The 21,776-nt window shown below is 35.3% G+C and overlaps 1 protein-coding gene across 1 annotated transcript; it reads right to left on the bottom strand.

Annotated features, from left to right (window-relative positions):
* Nucleotides 1-1,951: 1,951 nt before the first annotated feature.
* On the bottom strand, nt 1,952-18,742 carry LOC117314905. The gene is made up of 14 exons (XM_033869000.1): nt 18,536-18,742; nt 16,241-16,965; nt 15,569-15,726; nt 14,498-14,709; nt 13,484-13,673; nt 12,586-12,888; nt 11,497-11,606; nt 10,474-10,808; nt 9,324-10,236; nt 8,698-8,719; nt 7,586-7,781; nt 6,609-6,751; nt 5,267-5,545; nt 1,952-4,904 (listed from the first exon to the last, which is right to left on the bottom strand). Exons 2-14 carry the CDS (start codon nt 16,486-16,488, stop codon nt 4,846-4,848), a joined length of 3,168 nt encoding a protein of 1,055 aa, XP_033724891.1. The 5' UTR covers nt 16,489-16,965; nt 18,536-18,742; the 3' UTR covers nt 1,952-4,845.
* Between the last annotated feature and the right edge of the window lie 3,034 nt (nt 18,743-21,776).

The following is a 21,776-nucleotide window of genomic DNA, read 5'->3' as shown; positions in this document are numbered from 1 at the left end:
GATATGATGTAAATGGACAGTGAAGTCTTCAAGAAATATTGATTAATTGAACGAGTTTATCATTGATATGAAACTAATAAGTAAGGTTTGATATACTTATGTTTACAAAGGTATCCTCAAAAGTTCTGTTTTATATATCGATTTTGATGGAATAATGCATTCTGTATTACCGAAGGAAATAACGTGACACCATGTAGAATTGGACCACCTTATCTCGAAATTAGTGGGTTGTCAAGATAAAACTTCGAGATATCCCGAGTATTCGAAGTAATTTAGTATATTTTATATGTACTTTTTAACTGTAAAACTGGATATTTTTTTACTTCGAGTTAAGCATAGTCTTTAAGGTTTGAGATAAAGAAGTTTGGCTGTATTTATGTTTTTAAATGCCCGTCAAATTTGGCAATGGCCGACTGAAACTTTTTTTATATTTTATGTTTGTTTTTTCCTGATCTTGCTGGCTTTATAAGCATGTTATGAGGTGGTGTTTTCCACATTAGATTATATTTCGTCATTTCTGGAAGAACTATTTCTCTTCGTTTATTAAAGTGTTCCCATAGTGTCCCGAACTCTGTTGACTGTTTAAATCCAATCTCTGTGAAACTCAATAGAGTTTTAGGTCTCGAAGTATTTGAAATAAATGCAAATGAACTGACGAAGTAAGGGAGACAATCACTACATTCTATAATAGCACTTTTTTAAAATCTGTATCTATTCTATACAATAGTTACAATTTTGAAAATTAAAAAGTGTATTATGAAATTACTAGGAAACCTGAATGAAAAACAAAAACAAAAAAACACCTCCAACATATTTATCTCGAACAATGTTTTTGGATTTTAATATTACAACTGTAACCGAGAGAGACCGATTCTTTATTGTATTTTGACCAAAGTTTGAGTAATGTCTGTAGTGTTTGTCCCTATATAACAGCTCAGTAGTTTTCTTATCTAATCTCTATGGCAACTATTTCTGCTTTGTGACCGAGAAATGTTTGTGACAATGCAGGGTAACAAAGAGATGTTTGGTTGTTTCTTCATGAAGGAAAAATATTGACGCTAGCCCAAACCAAACAACCAGAATAATTTACAGAAGAAAGTCGAGGAGATACCATCAGTCATGCTGATTTGATGTAGGCCACCCAATGAAACACCGTCAGCCATGCTTATTTAAGGAAGGGCAACAAGGAGACACAAACAACAAACTCCTTTAAGGAAGAACGCCGAAGAGACCCAAACAGCCAGAATCATTAACGGAAGTGAGTCAAAGAGATACCAAAAGCCATGCTCATTTAAGGAAGGGCGCCAGGCAAACACCGTCAGCCAGCCTCATTTAATGAAAGGTACCAAGGAGTCACGAACAGCCAGGCTCATTTAAGGAAGGACGCCAAGGAAACAATGTCAGCCAGCCTTATTTAATGAAGGTACCAAGGAGTCACGAACAGCCAGGCTCATTTAAGGAAGTGAGACGTCAACAGAGGAAAATCAATCACAGAATATAGATATAGGTTAAAGATCACAAGAATGTTTAAATCTGGCAGCAGATGTGATTGCCTCAATATCCTCTTAGACGACGTAGATGGAATACTTCGAAGTTTTTCAGAAGGATTACGTCTCTTCACACGATCGAAATGCGATATCTAAAAAGTCAGCATTATCAATTCTTGGTCTAGCTGTCCTCTGATTACGTCGCCGAAATCCTTCCCATCCTCCAGTGGAATCCACAATTAATGGTCTCCTGCCACTATGGGTTTAAGGAATATAAACACCTACTAGGAAGAGGAGAAAAGATAAGATTCAAAATTTAGTCGCTTCTTACCAACCATACAATCGAGCAGGAGATATAGGTCTAACTCCCTACCTGCATACCTTACTATCTGGAATATTACTTCTATTATCATCAAAGGAACAGTCATTTGATTTATCACAATGCACATACGAAAAAGACGAAATCAAAAACTGAAATTTTATTTTATGTATAAAACGTAAAATTGCATCAAAATCAACAAGTGATGACACTATAACATGGCATGGGTTATATATGTATATAAAGTATTGAAGTCGATCAGTATCTGCAATATTTCTATACATAATTGCTTGAACATAACGTACATATACCCTGTCAAGTCACAGAAAGGAGAGGTAAAGCTAACTGATTAGAACGCTCTGATAGAACTGTAATTACTATAATGCGGTTCAATTCACTCTACTTTTAGTTCTCTATTGCTAGGGTCCATTGGGAAATAAGATGTAACTTACATCACATCCCCAACATACAATGACGATAGGACGCTAATGGAGGAACCACATCAGATGCGGTGAGACAAAAACGAAAACCAACATGATCCGGAAACAATGATCGTGTAAATACATACTGAATCTGTTCAGACGACGAGAATCGCGCTTCACACAAATCATATTAAAATATTACTATCCATTTCGTGGTCATAATTATCAAAAATCTTCACATTTTGTTACATTTTTACCAGTCAAATATCGTAAAAATTTAATCTATAAAAGTCATATTTTTCACTAGTGTATATAATTAATACGGTCCTCTTTGGAAAGAGAAAATATAAAAGGACCGAATCTAATGATATAAGAACAAACAATTATAACTCCTATCTCCGTGTGTACTTTCATTGTATTGAAACTCATTCTCCCAAAGTTAAGAAGTTTGATAGCCTTTACTTTTGTAATTAATCCATAACACAATTTAGTAATCTTTATAACAAAAACAAATATATACATTTAGTTTTGATAAAAAATGCGGTTCTTATTAACAAAGAAAATGTTAATTATATTTTTATCGGTTTAATCTTGATAATTATATTTTAGGATATGTTGGATGTGGTTATATTTTGGTTTATTTGGCGCCTGGGGTGAATGAGCAAAAATTAAACACATCAAAATGTAAACATAAATTTGAGAAAATGTGAATATTTTTCCTTTTTCGGTTTCATTATGATTATTATGAACATTAATGTTTAGTAAAATGTTAATTTTTCTCCCTTTTTGGTTTAAATCATGATACCACGAATATCATTCTCCGTATTCGGTATAGATCTATAATTACTTGGTAACTCCTAACACATAAGTTGATTGACGTGCGAACTTCATAAGTGTTCAGAAGAATAAGGAATGTTTATATTTGGCACCTTTACATAATGACAGACATCAGTACAGTATTGTCCTAGTATGGTAGTCGAAAAATAATACCAATGGTCAAAAATCCACAAAATTACATTGCTGACACTGTCCTATCCAAATGTCCCACTGTACACTTTATTTCCCATTTTATTTCAGGAACTCGTAATTCAATAAACAGCGTTTCACAATCGGGGGATCTTTACATTTAGTGTCACTTCAAGCTTTTCGTGTATATTCTACAGATAACTTGATTAGATATCTACCTTTGCTATTAAATGCGTACTTCGCAGAGAAAGATACATATAATGTTGCTTTAATGGAGGTTCATTCGTCTACATTGACTGATTTGATAGAGAATGAACACGTTATTTAAACTTTAAATTTAGCTTTACTCGCGGGCATTAAATATACAGAAAAAATAAGTACCTAGCGAATATTTATTTATGCAATGAACTGTATAGAAGTGTCTATTGTATAAGTAATAAACCCCGTGAAATGTAAATACACTGTAGTATGATGTGCATTGCTTAACAAATGAAACATGAAAAATAATGTATAAAATGCATAAGGAATCATGTATATACATGATAAACGTAGGAAAAAGGTGATTAATCTCGGTCTGTTAAATAATAGCTCTGGTTTTGATTGACAGTTTAAATCACTACTACTGTTACTAAGAATAAACAGCTGAAACAACTGTGCCCCAGACGCAGTATCACAAACGTATATCAATATTTTTTATTGGGAAACACTGCGAGATAAGAGGAAATGAAAAAAGAATTACCGATCTGGGATGATAAGGTCCTTCAGAAGATATTGTGTATGAGGAAGCCATTTTCATCACTATGCAGATTTTACGTTAAATCGGAGGCACTTTCTATTCGTTAAAGCGACATACCTAGAGAGTGAAATATATAAAATGACATTTATGCCAAAATTTGCTATAAAAATAGGGCGATACCGACAAATGAACAAAAATCAAATTCCAACTAAAATAGATAAAACGGGGGTAAAATATAAACACATTTCAATTTACACAGATATTCTTGAACAATATGAATAATTTTAAATATAGAACGTGAATATTTGTTCACCAAGAAAATGAAATTGGCATGTACAATATATTCTATGTTTAAGAATGATGAGCGGGCAATCTATTGATTGAATCATCCAGGGAGGTAATTTGATTGATTTTAACAACATTTTAAAAACCATTTTGACTTAATAGAAGGTAAGACCCTGGTATTCTTTTAAATACATTGTGTGCCTCTTTATACTGAGAAACTTCCCCGATAGAATGTTACAATTATATAAAAGCACTTGTCAAGCACAGCTAAGGCAACCAAAAGCGTTTAAGCACCCTGTGCTCCTCTGCAACATTCAATATCCATTTCTCTTTGTCTTTTTACAGTACATTGCTGGGCGATGGTGGATTCGTTCTTAGTTTGGACGGCGCCGCGGTCATACCAAACCGAGCAAGCCTTTTACTTGCTGATTTACCCATTGGACCACAGATACCCACGTCTCACACCGGACCGAGGGACCAGCATTTGTCACGTGACTATCACACAATGGCTGACCACTATCAACTGATACGTATTTTGATATTTTCTTCAGTTATATTACCAGCATATTGAACTTTGACATGTGACTTCCTTTAATTTAGTGACGTCATGATGATGTCAGGAAGATTTCTCTAGGTACGTCTAGCCCCTCGACAAGGTTCTGCACACTTATAGTTGTGATTAATTCCGTCTGAAAAGAACAATATGGTTAGTGAACAATACAATGAGTATTTATAAGCCCGGTTGAATTATTTCTTTTTTTGAAGTAGACATCCTACGAAGATTTTGAAGCAATAATACACAAATGTTATATATAAACTTTTACATGATTTACCTTGGCTTTAATGACAACTGTTTGACATGACATTTTATGATAACACTATATCTATACTTTAAATTCAACTACCAAGTTCTGTAAAATGAATTTTAAAACGAAGCAATATGTATATCTAAAAAGGTTTCGCTTCTTGATAGGTAAATAATTCGATCTGTTCTGTGGACGTGACCTTATTACCTCCCTTTATTACTTAACACGAAACTCGCGAAACTCACCTACAAATTCTAGGCAGTCACCCTGACATTCTTCCAGAGCGAGGTAGAGTTTGAGGATCGTTGCCTCTGAACCTTGAACTTTGACCCATTCCATCAGCAGGGCATGTATAACATGCAAAACCTTGTTCCGGTGGTCCATTTCCGCCCTCTCGATACACTGGTTTTTCAAACCAAGTTCGATCATTGCATTGAAGTACATGTTGCCTATGCACTCTGCGAAGGTCCATGTGTCACGGTCTGATGGACATGACCTTTGAACTTTCAACGAGAGATCAATGTCTGTAAAAAATATAATAACATCTTATATATAAATATAATAATTTGGTTGAATATGTTAGAAGGATAGATAATAAAACTGTCAAGGTACATATTTTTGTGGTGATTTTATTTTAGCACTTATGACATTGTAAGACTTCGTTACATTCTGATTACTTAAATGTAAGTTTCCATCTATAGTTTTCAATGGAAAGTATTATAACTGTGCTGAAATACCATTGCGCTAATCTGTTTAAATTCGTAAAACAGTTTAGTACGCAAATTTGAGTACATTTAAAATATCAATTAACGTAACCGCGGTGTTTGATATCAAGAATAAAAACTTCGTTTTTTCGAATTATTATAACCGAAAGCCTGTATTTAATTCGAAGTGAAAAATCAGTCCCAAAGGGTTTTCTTTTTAAAAATATGCTCCGTTACCTCGAATGCCCTGTATATCTCGAGGTTTCTTCATACCCCGATGACTTTGTGATAACCAAGAAAGGCTGTATGAAGTTTGTGTGTGTTTGTATAATGAACTTTATCGATGTGTTGATCCTTTAAGACAAACTTGGTTAATACTGTGACTGTGGGCCCAACGAATGTTTTAAATCTGGTAGCCCCCCCCCCCCAAAAAAAATTAAATTCGACAGGAACAAATAAGGAAACCCTTCACTACATTTAAAATTTGTGTGGTTTGGTTTGGTTTGGTTTGGCTTGATTCGGTTTGGTTTGGTTGGGTTTGGTTGGGTTTGGTGTTCTTTAACGTCCTATCAACAGCTAAGGACAGCCTCCCCTGTGTGCGGGATGCATGGATGAGGTGTATGCTGTGTATTTCGGAAGGCTGCAGTATGTTTATGCTCGAACTGGCGCCGCATTCATAGTGCTTCCTCACTGAAACATGCAACCGAGGACATCCAGCAGGACACCCAACCCGGTCACATTAAACAAAAAACGGGCGAGCAAGATGTCCCACTCCCAAAATGTGAGCGCTAGGCAGGAGTAGCCATCGTCATTTTTAGAATTACAATCAAATATTGGAACAGGTAAGAAATAACGACATAAATCGAGTTTAAATTTAATTTACCGTCTGGATACGTCATTTTGGAGGCTGTCTGTATGAGGAAGGAATCTGATTGGATTTCGTCCATCATGTCATCCGCACAAAGTTCGTTAAACTCCATGGCCTTGACGATCTCGAGGAGTGTAGCTTTGCTTTTCTTCTTGTTCCTGTGGTAGCGTAAGTATCGCATTATTTTTAGTTTCATACATGTACTTCGCTATCAGAACACAAATAAGAAATCATTATCATCAAGTCAAGTTTGAATAAAGCATTATTTTCAAATGAGATTGAATATCATTCAAATTAGGCCCTAATGACTCAAATCGTCTGGGCAATTGTATAAGGCCCTAATGTCAAAGAGTTGTGTTCGTCCAAGAGTAGATTTCTTTTGGAAACTCTGGAACGTCTATGGAAACGGTTAAAATAGACTTCTCATAGCAAACAAACCTCTAGGCAGAGCAATACTGAAAGCAGGAAGTAGGAAGTCAACAGATGGTTTTCTTTGCGGTCGATATCCTTAAAACAACACTATATAGTATACTAACATTAAAAAGGAATCGTAATTCTTACTGATAATCGGCAAAACGAATGAAAAATACGAACAAAAATATAGATTTGCATCAAAACCCTGAAAAAGGTGCTAGAATAATAAAATCAGGGTTTTCCAGTTGAGCAAACGTCTGCTGCTTCATCGACGACACCAGTTAAAATTTAGGTAATACATTCTCTACTAAGGGAAGAAAACACCAAATAGGACTGCTAATGGTCGTCCTCCTCCCCAACTTACACTCATCGCCATTGTAACAAACTCTTTTTCTTCTATGGTGTTCCCCACACACCTGTCCATCAACGATTCTGATTCCTGCGATGACGTTTAAGCCCAAATAAGGAAATAATCCATCAAACACTACTACTACTCTTAGTTGTGACTTCTATATAGTGGTACAACGCAGGATTGCTTTCACGAACACCCAGAAGATAATATCATCGGAATATTTTACCTCCAAACGATGAACATCTTGGTGACTTGTGACCGGAAGTGGAAGTGGCCATACTGTAACCGGATGTGATCAATGGTGTTGTCATCTAGACCGAGAACAGTGAAGAAGATACTGTAGCATGTGCCTATGTATTTAGCAACACGGCCCATCTCTCGTGGATTCAGACACCTGTCAAGTTTTCTGTTCTGCTGTGCATCTTTGATAGATAAATTAAAATAATTAGTACAAACACGCTAGGAAATTACTATTATTACTATTATATCATATATATTTTATACATGTTTTATATATAGTTCATATATATTTTATAGATGTCTTTTATTTATTTCATTTTTCAGAAAGCAACCATATAAAAGATTAAATTAATTCATTAAGGATGAATACATAATCACTTTTAAATTATTCTACATCCAGGTGATTGTAAATTGTGTTATCTGCTGCTGAATAATATACGTAGTTATAAAATCATGGAGTATCTCGTAAGCTGTACATTTCACTTGTAACAAAAAAAAAATACTGCAGTAGAAAGCAAAGTCCAAATATTTGGTGACCTTTTACATTGTTGAACATGAAAATCGTCGTTGTCTAATGTGGATGTAGTGTCAGAATAATAGTTTTAATTTTGAAATTAAAATGACCTTGTTAGTATAACCTAACCTATACTGTGACAAATACAGTTACTATAGATACGACCAGCTATCATTAGGAATGAATACAGATAAAACAAATATAAGCTATTTTGATTTAATTAGTTACATGTTAAAACAAGTACATATGTATAACTTATACCGATTTAATTAGTTACAGGTAAAAACAAGTATAAGCTATACTGATGTAATTAGTTACAGGTAAAAACAAGTATAAGCTATACTGATGTAATTAGTTACAGGTAAAAACAAGTATAAGCTATACTGATGTAATTAGTTACAGGTAAAAACAAGTATAAGTTATACTGGTGTAATAAGAAACAGGTAAAAACAAATATAAGCTATTTGGATTTAATTAGTTATAGGTTAAAACAAGTATAACTGATACTGATTTAATTAGTTACAGATAAAAATCAGTATAATTCATACTGATTTAATTAGTTACAGGTACAAGCAAGCTCTTACCTCGTTTTTCCTTCCGAGGAGTCTGAAGGGGAATTAATGTACCACATTTAAAATACACACTAACATATTATATTCTTTGATATCTACTTGTTGATAATTTGGACGTTTTATACGTCAACTAAATAAGATTAAAGTTTTTTCTTTAATTAGACTGAAGTTGAACCATAACATAATAACCAATGCCGTTAAATTGATGTGTCGGCACTTGTGACGTAATACACTGTATGTCGGTAGGTGGTTGAGTCGACACTTGTGAAGTAGATATACCCTTTACATCGATTGAATATGGATTCGACATTTGCCAAATGTATAATCTGAATATCGGGTCAACATCTGTTAAATTCATGCATCTAATACTGTAAACCAAGACGTTTTCGCGTTCGATTTATTTTCGCGTATATTGCTGGCGATTAGAATTCGCGAATATGATAACCGCCGAGAAAGCATTTCAATCACAGGTATAGTAGGCCTTTTATGACTGTAAATCGCAAAAATAAATCGCCGCGAAAAAGTAGTCAGGCATGAATACGCGAAATTCAGTCTCCACGAAAAATGTTGGTTTACAATATCTTATATAATCATATATGAATGTACTTGTATTAATGTTATTAATAATATCAACTAACCTGTACTGGGGACTGGAACCACACATCGTAATCTAATCTGTTCAGGGAAGGCATGCACGCATCAACTTCATCCGACGGACCAGACAAAGACACTATTGACGTGTTCATGACGTCATCAGGGTCAAAAAGCTTTTGACCGGGGTAGATGTGGAAGCGATCATGAAGGTAAAGTTTGTAGGCTACGTGATCCTGCTGATTCCTATCAAGTGTTGCCTGTACGATCTCCTCCAGGATGCGAAGGATTGAATATCCCTCTCCTGGAACAGCCTCAACTTCAAACTCCGGATTATCACGTGACAAGGAAAACAGCGTCACCTTCATGAACGAGTCTCTGCAGTGAAGCACCATATTCCACCGTGGGTTCAGTACAAAACAAGCAAGCCCTTGCTGCAGATACAAAGACCCATCAGACGCTTGCATTACTTTGAACCTGTGAATGCAGGAAGCTAAAATCTTGTTGAACACGGCAGGAGGTAGAAATCGACCTTGAAAGTCAAAAACCAAGGTCGCTGTTTTCACTGTTTCGGGGGCTTCCAGCAGTGTTCTGACCACCTCCAGATCAGCTGGCTGTAACATGCATGGAACTATGTAGTAATTGACGACTGACTCTCCTTTCTCTGGAAGTGGTTTGACAAGCAACTCTAGTCGTTCAAGATAGTATAAAAGAGTTCCTTTGAACTCTAAAAAACCGAGGTCAGATTTCCACACATATTCGATAAACTCCATAGTGAGCTTGCCTGTTTGTTGGTAAGCTTTTAACAGTGGATGTTTCTGTCCGTGGATCTTGTCGAAGAATTTCTCTACTGTGACGATCTTGCGGAAGGCCTGAACCATCCATTGTGGATCCAGGATCATTTTGGCTTTCGGAAGATCCATGTTGAAGCAGAGTATACTACGCATCATGTGGAGGTACCTACAATATACCAATTATTTGAACTTTGAACTTTGGAGGATGAACCTATACCATTACAACATTCGGAGGTAATTTCATTCAGGCTAATGAAGACCATGGAGAAGATTTAATGGTCGACATCATGACCTGCACTATATGAATCTATTCATACATGAAATGATTTAACGAAATACAAAAACCAAGAAAAGATTACAGTATCATTATGAATGAAAATCAAACGATAAAATTGGTACATACTCCAGCATAGCCTTCACCTCCCCTTCATCAAGAGGCACGGTGAGACTTTCTCCAATCATCCTGATCTCTTCAAATGTCATCACTTTCCTTCTAACTTTCAGTCTCATTATTTCACGCTCTAATGCAATCCAGTTCCCCGGAAGTAGTTGACCCCAGTGTGACTGGTACTGCGCAGCCGCGTTAATAGAGCTCCAGAGAACTTCGTAACTGTCTGACTTGTCGTCTTTCGTGTTGTCAACAGTAACGAATTTGAACACATGTTTCTGGTAAATCTGCGCTGTCTCTGGGTTGTTCCGTAAGGCTCTATTCACCTTGCTCACCACTAAATTTTCACTCTAGAATTAATATAGTATGATATCAAAATACCAAGATCTGGTCCATTAATTTTGTATTAATATCATGTAGACCTATTTGGAAATATATTTATCTGATTTATTAACAGAGATTTTAAAATGTCACATTTTGTAAACGATTGTTTCTATTGTAAAGCAAACAGTGCAAATCACTCGTATGACAGAATACTTCGATTTTCTTCGATACAATATTGATATTCTGTCAAACTCGTGAAATATATGTAATATTAAACGGGAAACCATTTAATATCGTCTATGCATCATACAGTTTTCTCGTCTTCATAGGACTCGTCATTTATGGCATTATCAAACTATATCCTATACATAATTGTCTCCTTTTCATTGGACTCGTCATGATGGTAATATAAAACTTCATTATAGTTTTCTCATCTTTCTATAAATTGCTAGTGATGGCATTAAAAACCTACTTCATATAGTTGTCTCGTGTTTCTAGAACTCGTCAGTAATATAAAACTACATCATACACCTGTCTCATCCTTCTACAATTAATATACTAGTGATGTTAATGATACAAACATAACTGTTTTACCAAGGAGTACAACCACAACAAACGCCCTAAAGTATAGCGCATTGAAGATTGTTTTCTATGCTTCAGTTTCCCTAAACATTTGATTTTGAAAATTTCGATTCAAGGAAACAGACTCCTTACATTTTCTATGAGATCGAGGTGGGTGCCGACCAATATAATTGGAGGGCGGTAGACATCTGTCGTTTGGCACGAGTAGGTGGCGATGAACTTCAACCAGAAACACACCCTCTCTGAAACAGAGATAAAAAGCAATATGTATGAAAAGCTAATTATAATGACGCAAATTAAATGGCAAAGATTCCAAACTCAAGAATCTCGAGCAAGAAATGACAAAACACAATATGATTGAAAAATGCTCGAAATGGAAAAAAATGTAGGACCTTTAACCAAGAACGAGAGAAATAGAAACGAAAATAATACGTCAAATCTCTCCGGCAATAGTAACATTTAAATGTATTTTATACTAATGGAGGCTATACGTTAACTGATATAAATTTTATTTGATTTAAGATTTTTTTTTATTTTTTTTTTTTTTTTGCTTTTGTTGAAATTTTCATTTAATATTCTGAAATACCTTAATCATATACAAGTTTATATTTATATCTATTAATAGTGCAATGTACACGGAAAGTCTCGTCAAAATGATTTTATACAGCACATTACAGAAACAATTTCACCATGCATGGAAGGTACATCTTAGTATCATCTGGAAAAAGGTACGTGTAAATATCTCGGAACGATAGCTGGGGACGCGTGTATACGCCTGTACTGTATGAGAGTATCTGACAGCATCAACACAGAACACAACCGAAAACAAGAAATATCTTTAAAAAAGATAAACGGCATAGTTTTAATGTTGATGGTTATAATGTAAAACTGCTGGAGAAATAAATTAACGAACTAATTAATAAATGCGCAGCACGGATAACAAAATTATATCAGTTTGAATCATTTTTGGTGATAATAAGACTGCATTTGAATCAGGAATATGATTTTATTAATGTGTCATTTGAATAGATACATTCACTTATTGCATTCAATCTTAATATTGTTTCGTCTTTGACTATATGTCTGCATTTTGCATTTACAGCTACATTGACCAATCACATACTCCATCTTGACCAGTAACGCCACCTGTCGCGTCATATCCGGGAACAAAAGAAAATTAGACGGCTATGTCGAAAAATAGTAGAAGTACACCTTACGTACCAAATATGGCGTTCTCATCGAAGCAGTTGTGTAGGCTGAACACGAGGAGTATGACAGCGTTACAGTTGAGGAAGATATGCTGAAGATTACTGAACATTGACTCCCCGCCAAAGTCAAAAACACTAACGTATGTCTTCTGTCCGCACGATCCGAAACTCTCTACCGGACGTTTGGACATCATGACAGCTGCCTCGGCTTGGAGGTCAGCCATGGCGTCCGGTTCGGAACGAGTCCTTTTGAGTGTTGTAGGTGGCGGGCGGAGAGTGTTATTATCAACCCGAGCGGAAACTGGACGTTTTTTGTCTGTAAATAAAAGTTTAACTGGTCAAAGATAGAACGATGTTTAAATACATACACATGTGCTGATTTTGAGTAATATTATTTACCAATTACATACAGATCAACATATCGAATGTAAGTTCGTTTTGTAGTTTTAGAATAAAATTCCCTGTATTCTTTCAGTATTCTTACTTCATTGCAGTAAATTGCCTTCATTTATACACCGTATAACATGTTGTTTTGCGAGTGTGTGTTCCTAATAATTAATTGTTCTTTGTTTTCATGGTAAATACTAAAATGTGATTGGTCGAAAAATTCTTTTCATTCTTCTATGAAAGAAATTCCAAGAATGGCGCGAAAAATGTGACGTCACAATACGACAATTGACGTTGCGTATTGATTTGAGAAAAAGAATCCCATTTAAAACCAGTACAATTATACATGTTTTAAATTAGAAAGTCATTTTCAAAAATTAATTATAAGCGTTGATGTCAATTTTTTTCTAGTTTCATCGGGGTATGAAACATACCCCGATGAAACTAAAACAAAATGACATCAATGCTTAATTGAATTTTTGTGGATGAGTTGACAACCGTGAAAATCTAATCGTAAACATTGCCTTTGATTGGTCCTCCGTCCACCTCGTCCCCATTGTCGTTATCTGCTGTCATGGAGCCAATGACGACATCCCTGATCCTCTGCAGACTCGTTTCCAGTTCCAGACCTTCCTCTAGAAGCTTCCTTTTCATGGTCAGACGGTCAATGACTAGCCTGTTCTGTACGATCTCCAGTGTGTCCGTGGAGAAAACCTGTCGGACAGGATGGACTAATGACATGTTTGCAAACAGTCGGCTTTGTGAGTTTTTTTGTCTCAAAAGTCAAATACACTATACGAGATGTCCATGCCACAAAAGAGTCAATTTTCATTTCATTCATAAAGTAACAAATCCTTTACCAATGCATGCTGTATAGTAAATTATATATATAATATTGAGGATGCTACACCTCCGCCAGCGAATATATCTCTGTAACACCAACAATCCATTCTCTCTCCTCTTATCTGCATGGCTGTTAAACGAATGTTGATTATATATTGGGAGAGAATTGCTCTGTATTGGAATCCTTCTGAAACTTCTGTCATTCCCCTGTGTGATATTAGTCAGCTACCTGCATGTCTATTTGTTGATTGATATTATATGTCATATTTATCTCAGATTCCTTATACATGTGTAATATTAAATCGATTTGGCCTATTGTGAAAAGGAGTATTTCGTGTTAAAAATGTACAGCTGAACAGATTTGTTTTGTCTCGGAGTGCAAGAAACAAAAACAAAAAATTCCAACAATTGAAAAGAAGACAAAAGTGTCTTCATATTTATCAAACCGAAAGTTGCATTCCAGATGTAGAGGCGGAGTATGATAGAATTTCTTTGAGATGCAAATAATTATCATTTATTCACTTAGCATTTAAAATTTTAAAAGAGACGCTCAACCTTTTGGTGTGTGGTTATAGCGTCGAGTACGTAACATTTGATGTATACAAAAATTATGAAGTTCATTCTTGTTTTTAATCGCTCACAATTACTCTTTGTCATATATGTATTATCTTTTAAGGTTAATGAGATCGCCTTACCTGTCGTTTCTGACCTGTCAGTCGGTAGTAAAGGGTTGTCTTCCCGACGCCCTGGTAACCAAGGAAAATGATACGAATGTGTGAGGATTTCTCCTTCTTTCCCTTCATTGCCATCTCGTAGAGGAGGGCGTGGCTACTGTTCATACTTCCGAACGTGTTGATGTATTGTAGTATCGAGATGTTGTCCAATCCCTGTATGTCTTGTGGCAGACCTAGAGTAAAAAAAAGGTACATCACTAGGGAGACCTAAAGAAAACAAACACAATGACATCACTAGGGACGACCTTAAGTATACAAATCAGTGACATCGCTATGTAGATATATATAGTAAACAAAAAACACGGGCATGGCTTGGGAGACAAAAGTAAGTAAAAGCATGGATACGAAAAACATTTTTAGCTAGCCCTAAAAAGATAATACATGAAAAAGTAAATAAAGACATATTTAGTGTGGGTTAGCTTGGAATACAAAATAAAAACTTGCTAAGTAACATTTTCTTGGTTTGAGTTCTAGAAGTCCGTCTAGGAAATCCTTCTGACTTCGGATCCCAATGCACCACCTCAGCCTTATAGTTTGGTGTTATAGTTCTGAGCCTCTTCCACTCGACAAATATCGACGTTAATGTAATTCCAAAACATTTTTATGTTTTTTTTATTCTCCATACGTTCGTTAAGTTCGTTAAAGTTCGTTCAAGCTAAAACTGTCTTTTTAAAACTGCATTTAAATTTTGTATGTGTGTTCTTTCTTTTCGCATGGGATATTGTGTACATGTATACCAGTGGAGTCGGGACGGCAGCAAGAGATCATAACAAGTTGTTTTTGTAGGAAAACATTACAGAATTTTAGCAATATACAACTTCTAATTAGATTTATGTTCTGTGATATTTTACGATACACTGTAATGCAAGGTAGAGGAGCGGAAATTACATGGAGATTCAAGGAGAAAATTCCTTATCTGCGATTTTTTTTCTCTAAAATCGAGTAATACCCTCCTAGGAAAAGTTAACGAACGTTGACGAAACTGGGACCAGGCCTTCCAGTAGGTCAATTTGAATATGACAGGCACGCTACCTTGTGGATGTGCTTCCCGCCATTTTATAAACGTCACAAGGTCAGTGCGCCCCCTGACGGCGGCCAGCTCCAGGCTAGACTGGTCCCATTGGTCACGTTGTAGGGGGTCCGCCCCAAGGGTCAACAGCTTCTCATAGATACGTAACGACGGCGTGGAACTGAAGTATAGAATCAAAACAGGTGCATTGTGTGTAAAAGGATATTGAGGAAGTCATCTTACGTATTCGTTTATAGGCCAGATCGAGACTTTGAATACTTGGTTTTATTTTTGTAAATAATCGCCTATTTTCTAAAGCTGCTATAATGATTTTGAATTCGTTTGCGATTAGTGTTTTCTGTTATACGCAGTTGCCGTTTAGATAATTTTATACAAAAGGACGAATTTCTTAAAAGATACTTACATGTATTTACAAAACAGAGAATCATTTTCAGAGACAGAAACTGCGCATTTTGACGCAATTTAACAGTATTTTTACACACAATAGACCTTCTGAGGAATTTTGTTATCAATAATATGTTAATTTTTCTTCATTTTCGTGTCAAATATTTATTCATTATCTGTTTATTTTTTATTTTTCAATCCTTTGTGAAATTATGGGATTTGTGTGTGTAATATTTCATTTATATTGTAATATGATTTTTGTTCCGGTCCAGATTAAAAACCTCACTAACCTGAAAGCGCACCAATGCATTGGCGAATCTCGGTCATTATCTGCCCGGTTGACCAGTTCTGTCACCAAATCACTGTTAGTGGCTGCAACATGACACAGAAGTCCGTAACTGTTCTTCATTGAGATGTAGTGTACGATTGTCTCCCCTCGCTCTCCGACAGTTCGAGGGTCAAGGCCAGCTGTGATACATCTCTCGAACAGTTTGATGTCATTTGTTTGAGCCGCGCGGAACAAGTCATTTTTGTCCATTTTGAATGGCCGTCAAGTTTACAAATGCCTTGATGTGTTGTCGAAATACAGAAAAGATGCAATTTTCCAGTTTATATATAGTGGGAAAACTGACGACACCATATTTATATATTCCTTCAACGGCAGAAAACTGGGTGTTTTTTATTGATACGACTCCTAACGCCGCAACTCATTCTAACTTCTTCTAAGAGCAGACAACTCGTAGTGTGTTTTAACTTGAAAATATTCATCATTTAACGGCGTATCATCGCTTCATTCAAGGCAAGGGCCGACAATTGGTAGTGTTTTTTACAAACTGTTGTAGAATATTATGTATACATGTATATTATATCACATTGTCTATTGTTGACTCAGGATTGACAGGACAATCAATGTATTTTAATGTCCATGACGCCATATTGTTCTTCCGGGTAGGCAACTGTCGTTATCATCCGCCATTCTCCAATGTATTGATCCAGGTTTGTCCTTCCAAAATTCCTGCAAAAAAATAAAACAAATAACATAAATATTCACATGCATGGTTATATCGAGTAAAAGATATGGCTGTAATGTTGGAGTAGGGAAGGGAATGTCAGTTACGTTCAATACCATTTTCAATATCTACCCAGGGAAATCAATAACTGGATAGACACTTATGTTGTACATGTAGGTACCCAAACGGTGTTCAATAAAAGGCTTCACATGTAGTATATGGCCACTGTGTGTTTATTACAGGTAGAACAGGTATACACATTATAGAATTGTATAGTATTCAATTCAATATCTACGTGGTTTTTAAATGCCTTTAAAATATAAAAAGTGTTTTAACGACAGTTGTGGTATATGGCACAGGGCTGATTATTAGTTAAATAACAAAAGTAAGACACAATTTGTGTATGTAAACGCTGTAAAAATGCTCTATACATACACTATGGGTCGTAAACTGGATCCTGGCCCCTTGGTAGATAGATTATAGGGTATATGTCAGTTTTCGGGTAGGTGATATAGGTATAATATATGTATTGGTTTGGTACGGTAGTAGTATGCATGTATAATTGCCACTGTAAGGCAATGCTAACATACAAAACAATAAATAGATATGGTATGCATTCCCCTGTGAATTTCATTTACGAATTATTGAATTTATAATTATTATGACGCAATAATAATAAACTTGATGTATGAAGAAGGGATTAATTTTCTTGTAACATTTCCTTAAAGTCCAAAATCATCTTATTTATAAATGATTCATGTTATGCATTTTATTCTAAAACGTAAGTTTCTGTTTATAAGCCCGATCTGTGATGTATGAATGCATAACATGGACCTATTGCAATGTTACAATATATTGTTGGGGAAAAAAACTTGCCATAAAATGCAACGCAAGATATCATGAAACATCCTAGGACGTCTAAACGTTAAATATAGATCTTGATCTGCTCTCATTTGGTATTCATACGCAGCTAGAAGTAGGCATTGGTCAGTGTTCGATGATAATGTACCGACAAGGTATGTATTGATATCATCAATTCGGACAATCAAAGCATTTTAAGACTTAGGTGGAGAAGGTTGAAATTAGTTTACAGTCAAAGGAACCGCTCTAGCTGACCCTGACACAGAAACGTAATATAATAATTATTCTCTTTATTTCCTCCAGATAATGAAGATTTCATATAAACGGAATATTAACGTACCAAAAGCATATAGACTATGATCATATAAATGTACATACTTATTTTACAAGTAAAAACATATTGGATAATTATTGATAATTAAGTCGTTCATATGTTTTAAACATTTGATACAAAACCCTTTGTGATACTGAAACAATATTCATTATCCTCGTTTGACAATTCATAGTTAAATGTACTTTCCAACAATATATTAGTTAAAGCAAAGTCTGGTGAATTATGTAGACATATAAAGAAATATAGTTATTGTATTTATACACTCGCCCTTCCAGCTGGACATTGATAAGAGCTGACAGCAGATTTAACTGACCAGGTCAATTACGACCTTTACCAGAGGGTAGCCATTTGTAAACAAACCATTTTTACCGTGTACTAACCTGGAGAATATTTATAAATCCAGGTCAAATCCATAACCGTGAATCAGCCATATGTGTTGTCAGCGACCTGGCCATAATCCATAATTATGATAAAACATTTCTTCTCCAAAGACAGGTTGCAATTTCAATCAAGGTGTCAAAAATCACATCCAAACTGTGGATGTTCAGATTTCTCACTCCTGTCGATATTTTTGTGTCCCGTCGTATTATTAGTCAGCACTGTGTGACAGAACCTGTCGGGACGGAGAAAAGGAATACCCCCTTTAAATGGGCACATCAGGGGAAATCGATAAGACCCGGTTTACCTCGCATTCGCTTTAATGACATACAATACAACGCAAATAACCAATATAATATCAATAACATTTGTAGGTCTTAAATCATTTCTTTGAAATATCATAAATTATCAAAATTGAATCTCAAAACGACTTAATTAATTGATAGGATTTTAATATTTCAAAATTTTATTTTTAACACATAATATTAAATCACCTTTAAATGGCCCCCTTCTTTTAAAAGTGACGTATAAGAATGGTTAACCGTAGTGGCGTATCAATACTTTGATAATACGGTTATGCATGATTTGTTAGCTTGAATAATAGGTGTTATTATATAGATTAAAGCTGGCGATACTTTGTATTATCCTTAAACCTCTATGAATAGAGGTCAAACAAAATGTAATACACAGTATTGTTGTATTGATAGTCTACCAAACTTTAGTAACAGTAAAATGGGTCTGAAGAGGCCAAAGTGTCCCGTTCTGATATGCTGATATTCTGTTGCAGAACTGTTTTACATAATGTACTATTTCGTTCAATGGTTGATAAGTGTCGATAATTTCGCTATTTTGCATCGACAGAGCGATATACAAAACACATCACATTAATTAAATGAAAACATGGTGCCGCTGTTTAGCGAATCCAATTTTTTTCTCTGTTGTTGCGAAATAACGATACCAACCAAAGTAAAAGAAATCGTTTACTCGCAGAGAGGGTTATGCCGGGCAACAGATCGTAATTAGATTGAAGGTATTCCGCGGGAACAGCAGTTTGTGACGCTTTTTATCTATCTATTCAATATTTTTATATCATGGTTTTTCATATCAGGAATTCGATTATTTTAATATAAAAATGATTATTGATTATTTGGGTAGTAAAAGATATGATTCAGTCTTTTTTATATCAGGAAATCAATTTTGATATCAAAATACTAAAAAAAACTTTTAAAATGGCGCCTCATAAATATCATTATATTCGTTTCGTTACTGCGAAAAGATGCATGTAGTTACACTATTTTCGTCGAGAAATATTAAAAGTCACATCACAGCCACCCACCATAATCATAAATTTTCCATTGTCGCCATTTACTATATTTTGATAACTGTATGCATACATATGATATACCTTGGGAGGTAAGTTTACAGCGGTAAATGTATACTTTAGTTTAGTTTATCGTCCTATCAACAGAAATGGTAATTTAAGGACGGCCTCCTCGGTGTGAGTTTGGTTTGGTTTGTATTGTTTAAGGACGGCCTCCCCTGTGTATTGTTTAACGTCCTATCAACAGATATGGTCATTTAAGGACGGCCTCCTCGGTGTGAGTTTGGTTTGGTTTGTATTGTTTAAGGACGGCCTCCCCTGTGTATTGTTTAACGTCCTATCAACAGATATGGTCATTTAAGGACGGCCTCCTCGGTGTGAGTTTGGTTTGGTTTGTATTGTTTAAGGACGGCCTCCCCCATGTGGTGTATTCTTGTCCTTTAGGAGGCTGTGGTGTGTTCGTGTTAGTGTGTATAAGATTAATGTATTACGAAAAATTTCCAAAGAGATCATGGCGCCTACCATAGAAATGGTTCACGGGTGTTAAAGTTCTGGAACATAAGAAAACTCCACGTAACAAATCAGTATAGTAGGATTTTTAACTATAGGTTGCAGAGCCAGGCACCTGTGAATTAGTTCTTTATCACAGTTGAAATTATTTTGACGTTGTATCGACATTTATACCGGTCTGGTTGCGAACAAAGCCAAACATATATAAAATATAAAATATAAAAAGTCGAGAAAACGGCAGAATAATTCCGATAGATTCTATACTGTATATGTCTTATCCTTTCTCATTTTGTTTACCTTCCCTTTTAATTTGTGGCTTTTTACCTTCAGATAAACCCCAAAATTGAAGAAAACAAGCAAAAACAAAACAGCGAAACCTTTAGGAATAGAGGTATATAAAACCTACAAACATTTACTTTTTGAGAAAATGCGACGATAAATGTCTAAATCCAAGATGGCTGTCTGTCGGCCATTTTGTTAAATTATCATAAGTCATAAATGAACATATGGTGACCAATGGGATTTTAAAGGAATATCCTCGCAGTGTTTGTGCGTTTCAAGAATAGTAATATAAAATTAGAAATTCTATGCTGTCAAGCCAAGTTGTCATTTAATGACATCTAGCTCCAGTCAAAATGAGATATCTTATATGATTGGTCATGTAGTAATAACGACAGTACAGACAAGTAAATTGAATGTTTGTGGCAATCTGCCCCTTTATCAAGACACAGGTAAATTACAAACGATCACATATAGACATAGAGCATGAAACAGATACATCATTATAGTAGATAAACGACAAACACTATTGTTTTGTTTGTGTTAATGATACCGACGATAAATCATTCACCGAAGGCCTGTTGTAATTAATGTACAGATGATATAATTAAAAAGCCTAATTAAATGTTTAAAAATATCTCAAAAGTATACATAGATACATAGATTTATCTGACAGCATACATAAAATATGTACAGGATTTACATCCTTTGATTGTCAGCTCATAATAAAGTTATTGAAATAATAAAGTTCAAGTAGTTCACAGCTTGATTTTTTCTTTGAAACAGTTTGGTTTGTTTGTTTTTGCTTAACGTCCTATTAACAGCCAGGGTCATTTAAGGACGTGTCAGGTTTTGGAGGTGGAGGAAAGCCGGAGTACCCGGAGAAAAACTTCAGTACCTGACAACTGCCCCACGTAGGTTTCGAACTCGCAACCCAGTGGTGGAGGGCTAGTGATAAAGTGTCGGCACACCTTAACCACTCGACCATCGCGGCCCCTTATCTTTGAAACAGTACTTTTATGGCTGATTTTTTCTATGTTCATCATGTTTATATTCGAATTGTTTATATATGGCATTTACAACATCAAATCAGAGATCTATACTTATAGTATATATTCGTCTCTGATCAAATG

Source organism: Pecten maximus, chromosome 17, assembly GCF_902652985.1.
Source record: "Pecten maximus chromosome 17, xPecMax1.1, whole genome shotgun sequence".
NCBI lineage: Eukaryota > Metazoa > Mollusca > Bivalvia > Pectinida > Pectinidae > Pecten > Pecten maximus.
This window is presented reverse-complemented; position numbering and strand designations above follow the sequence as displayed.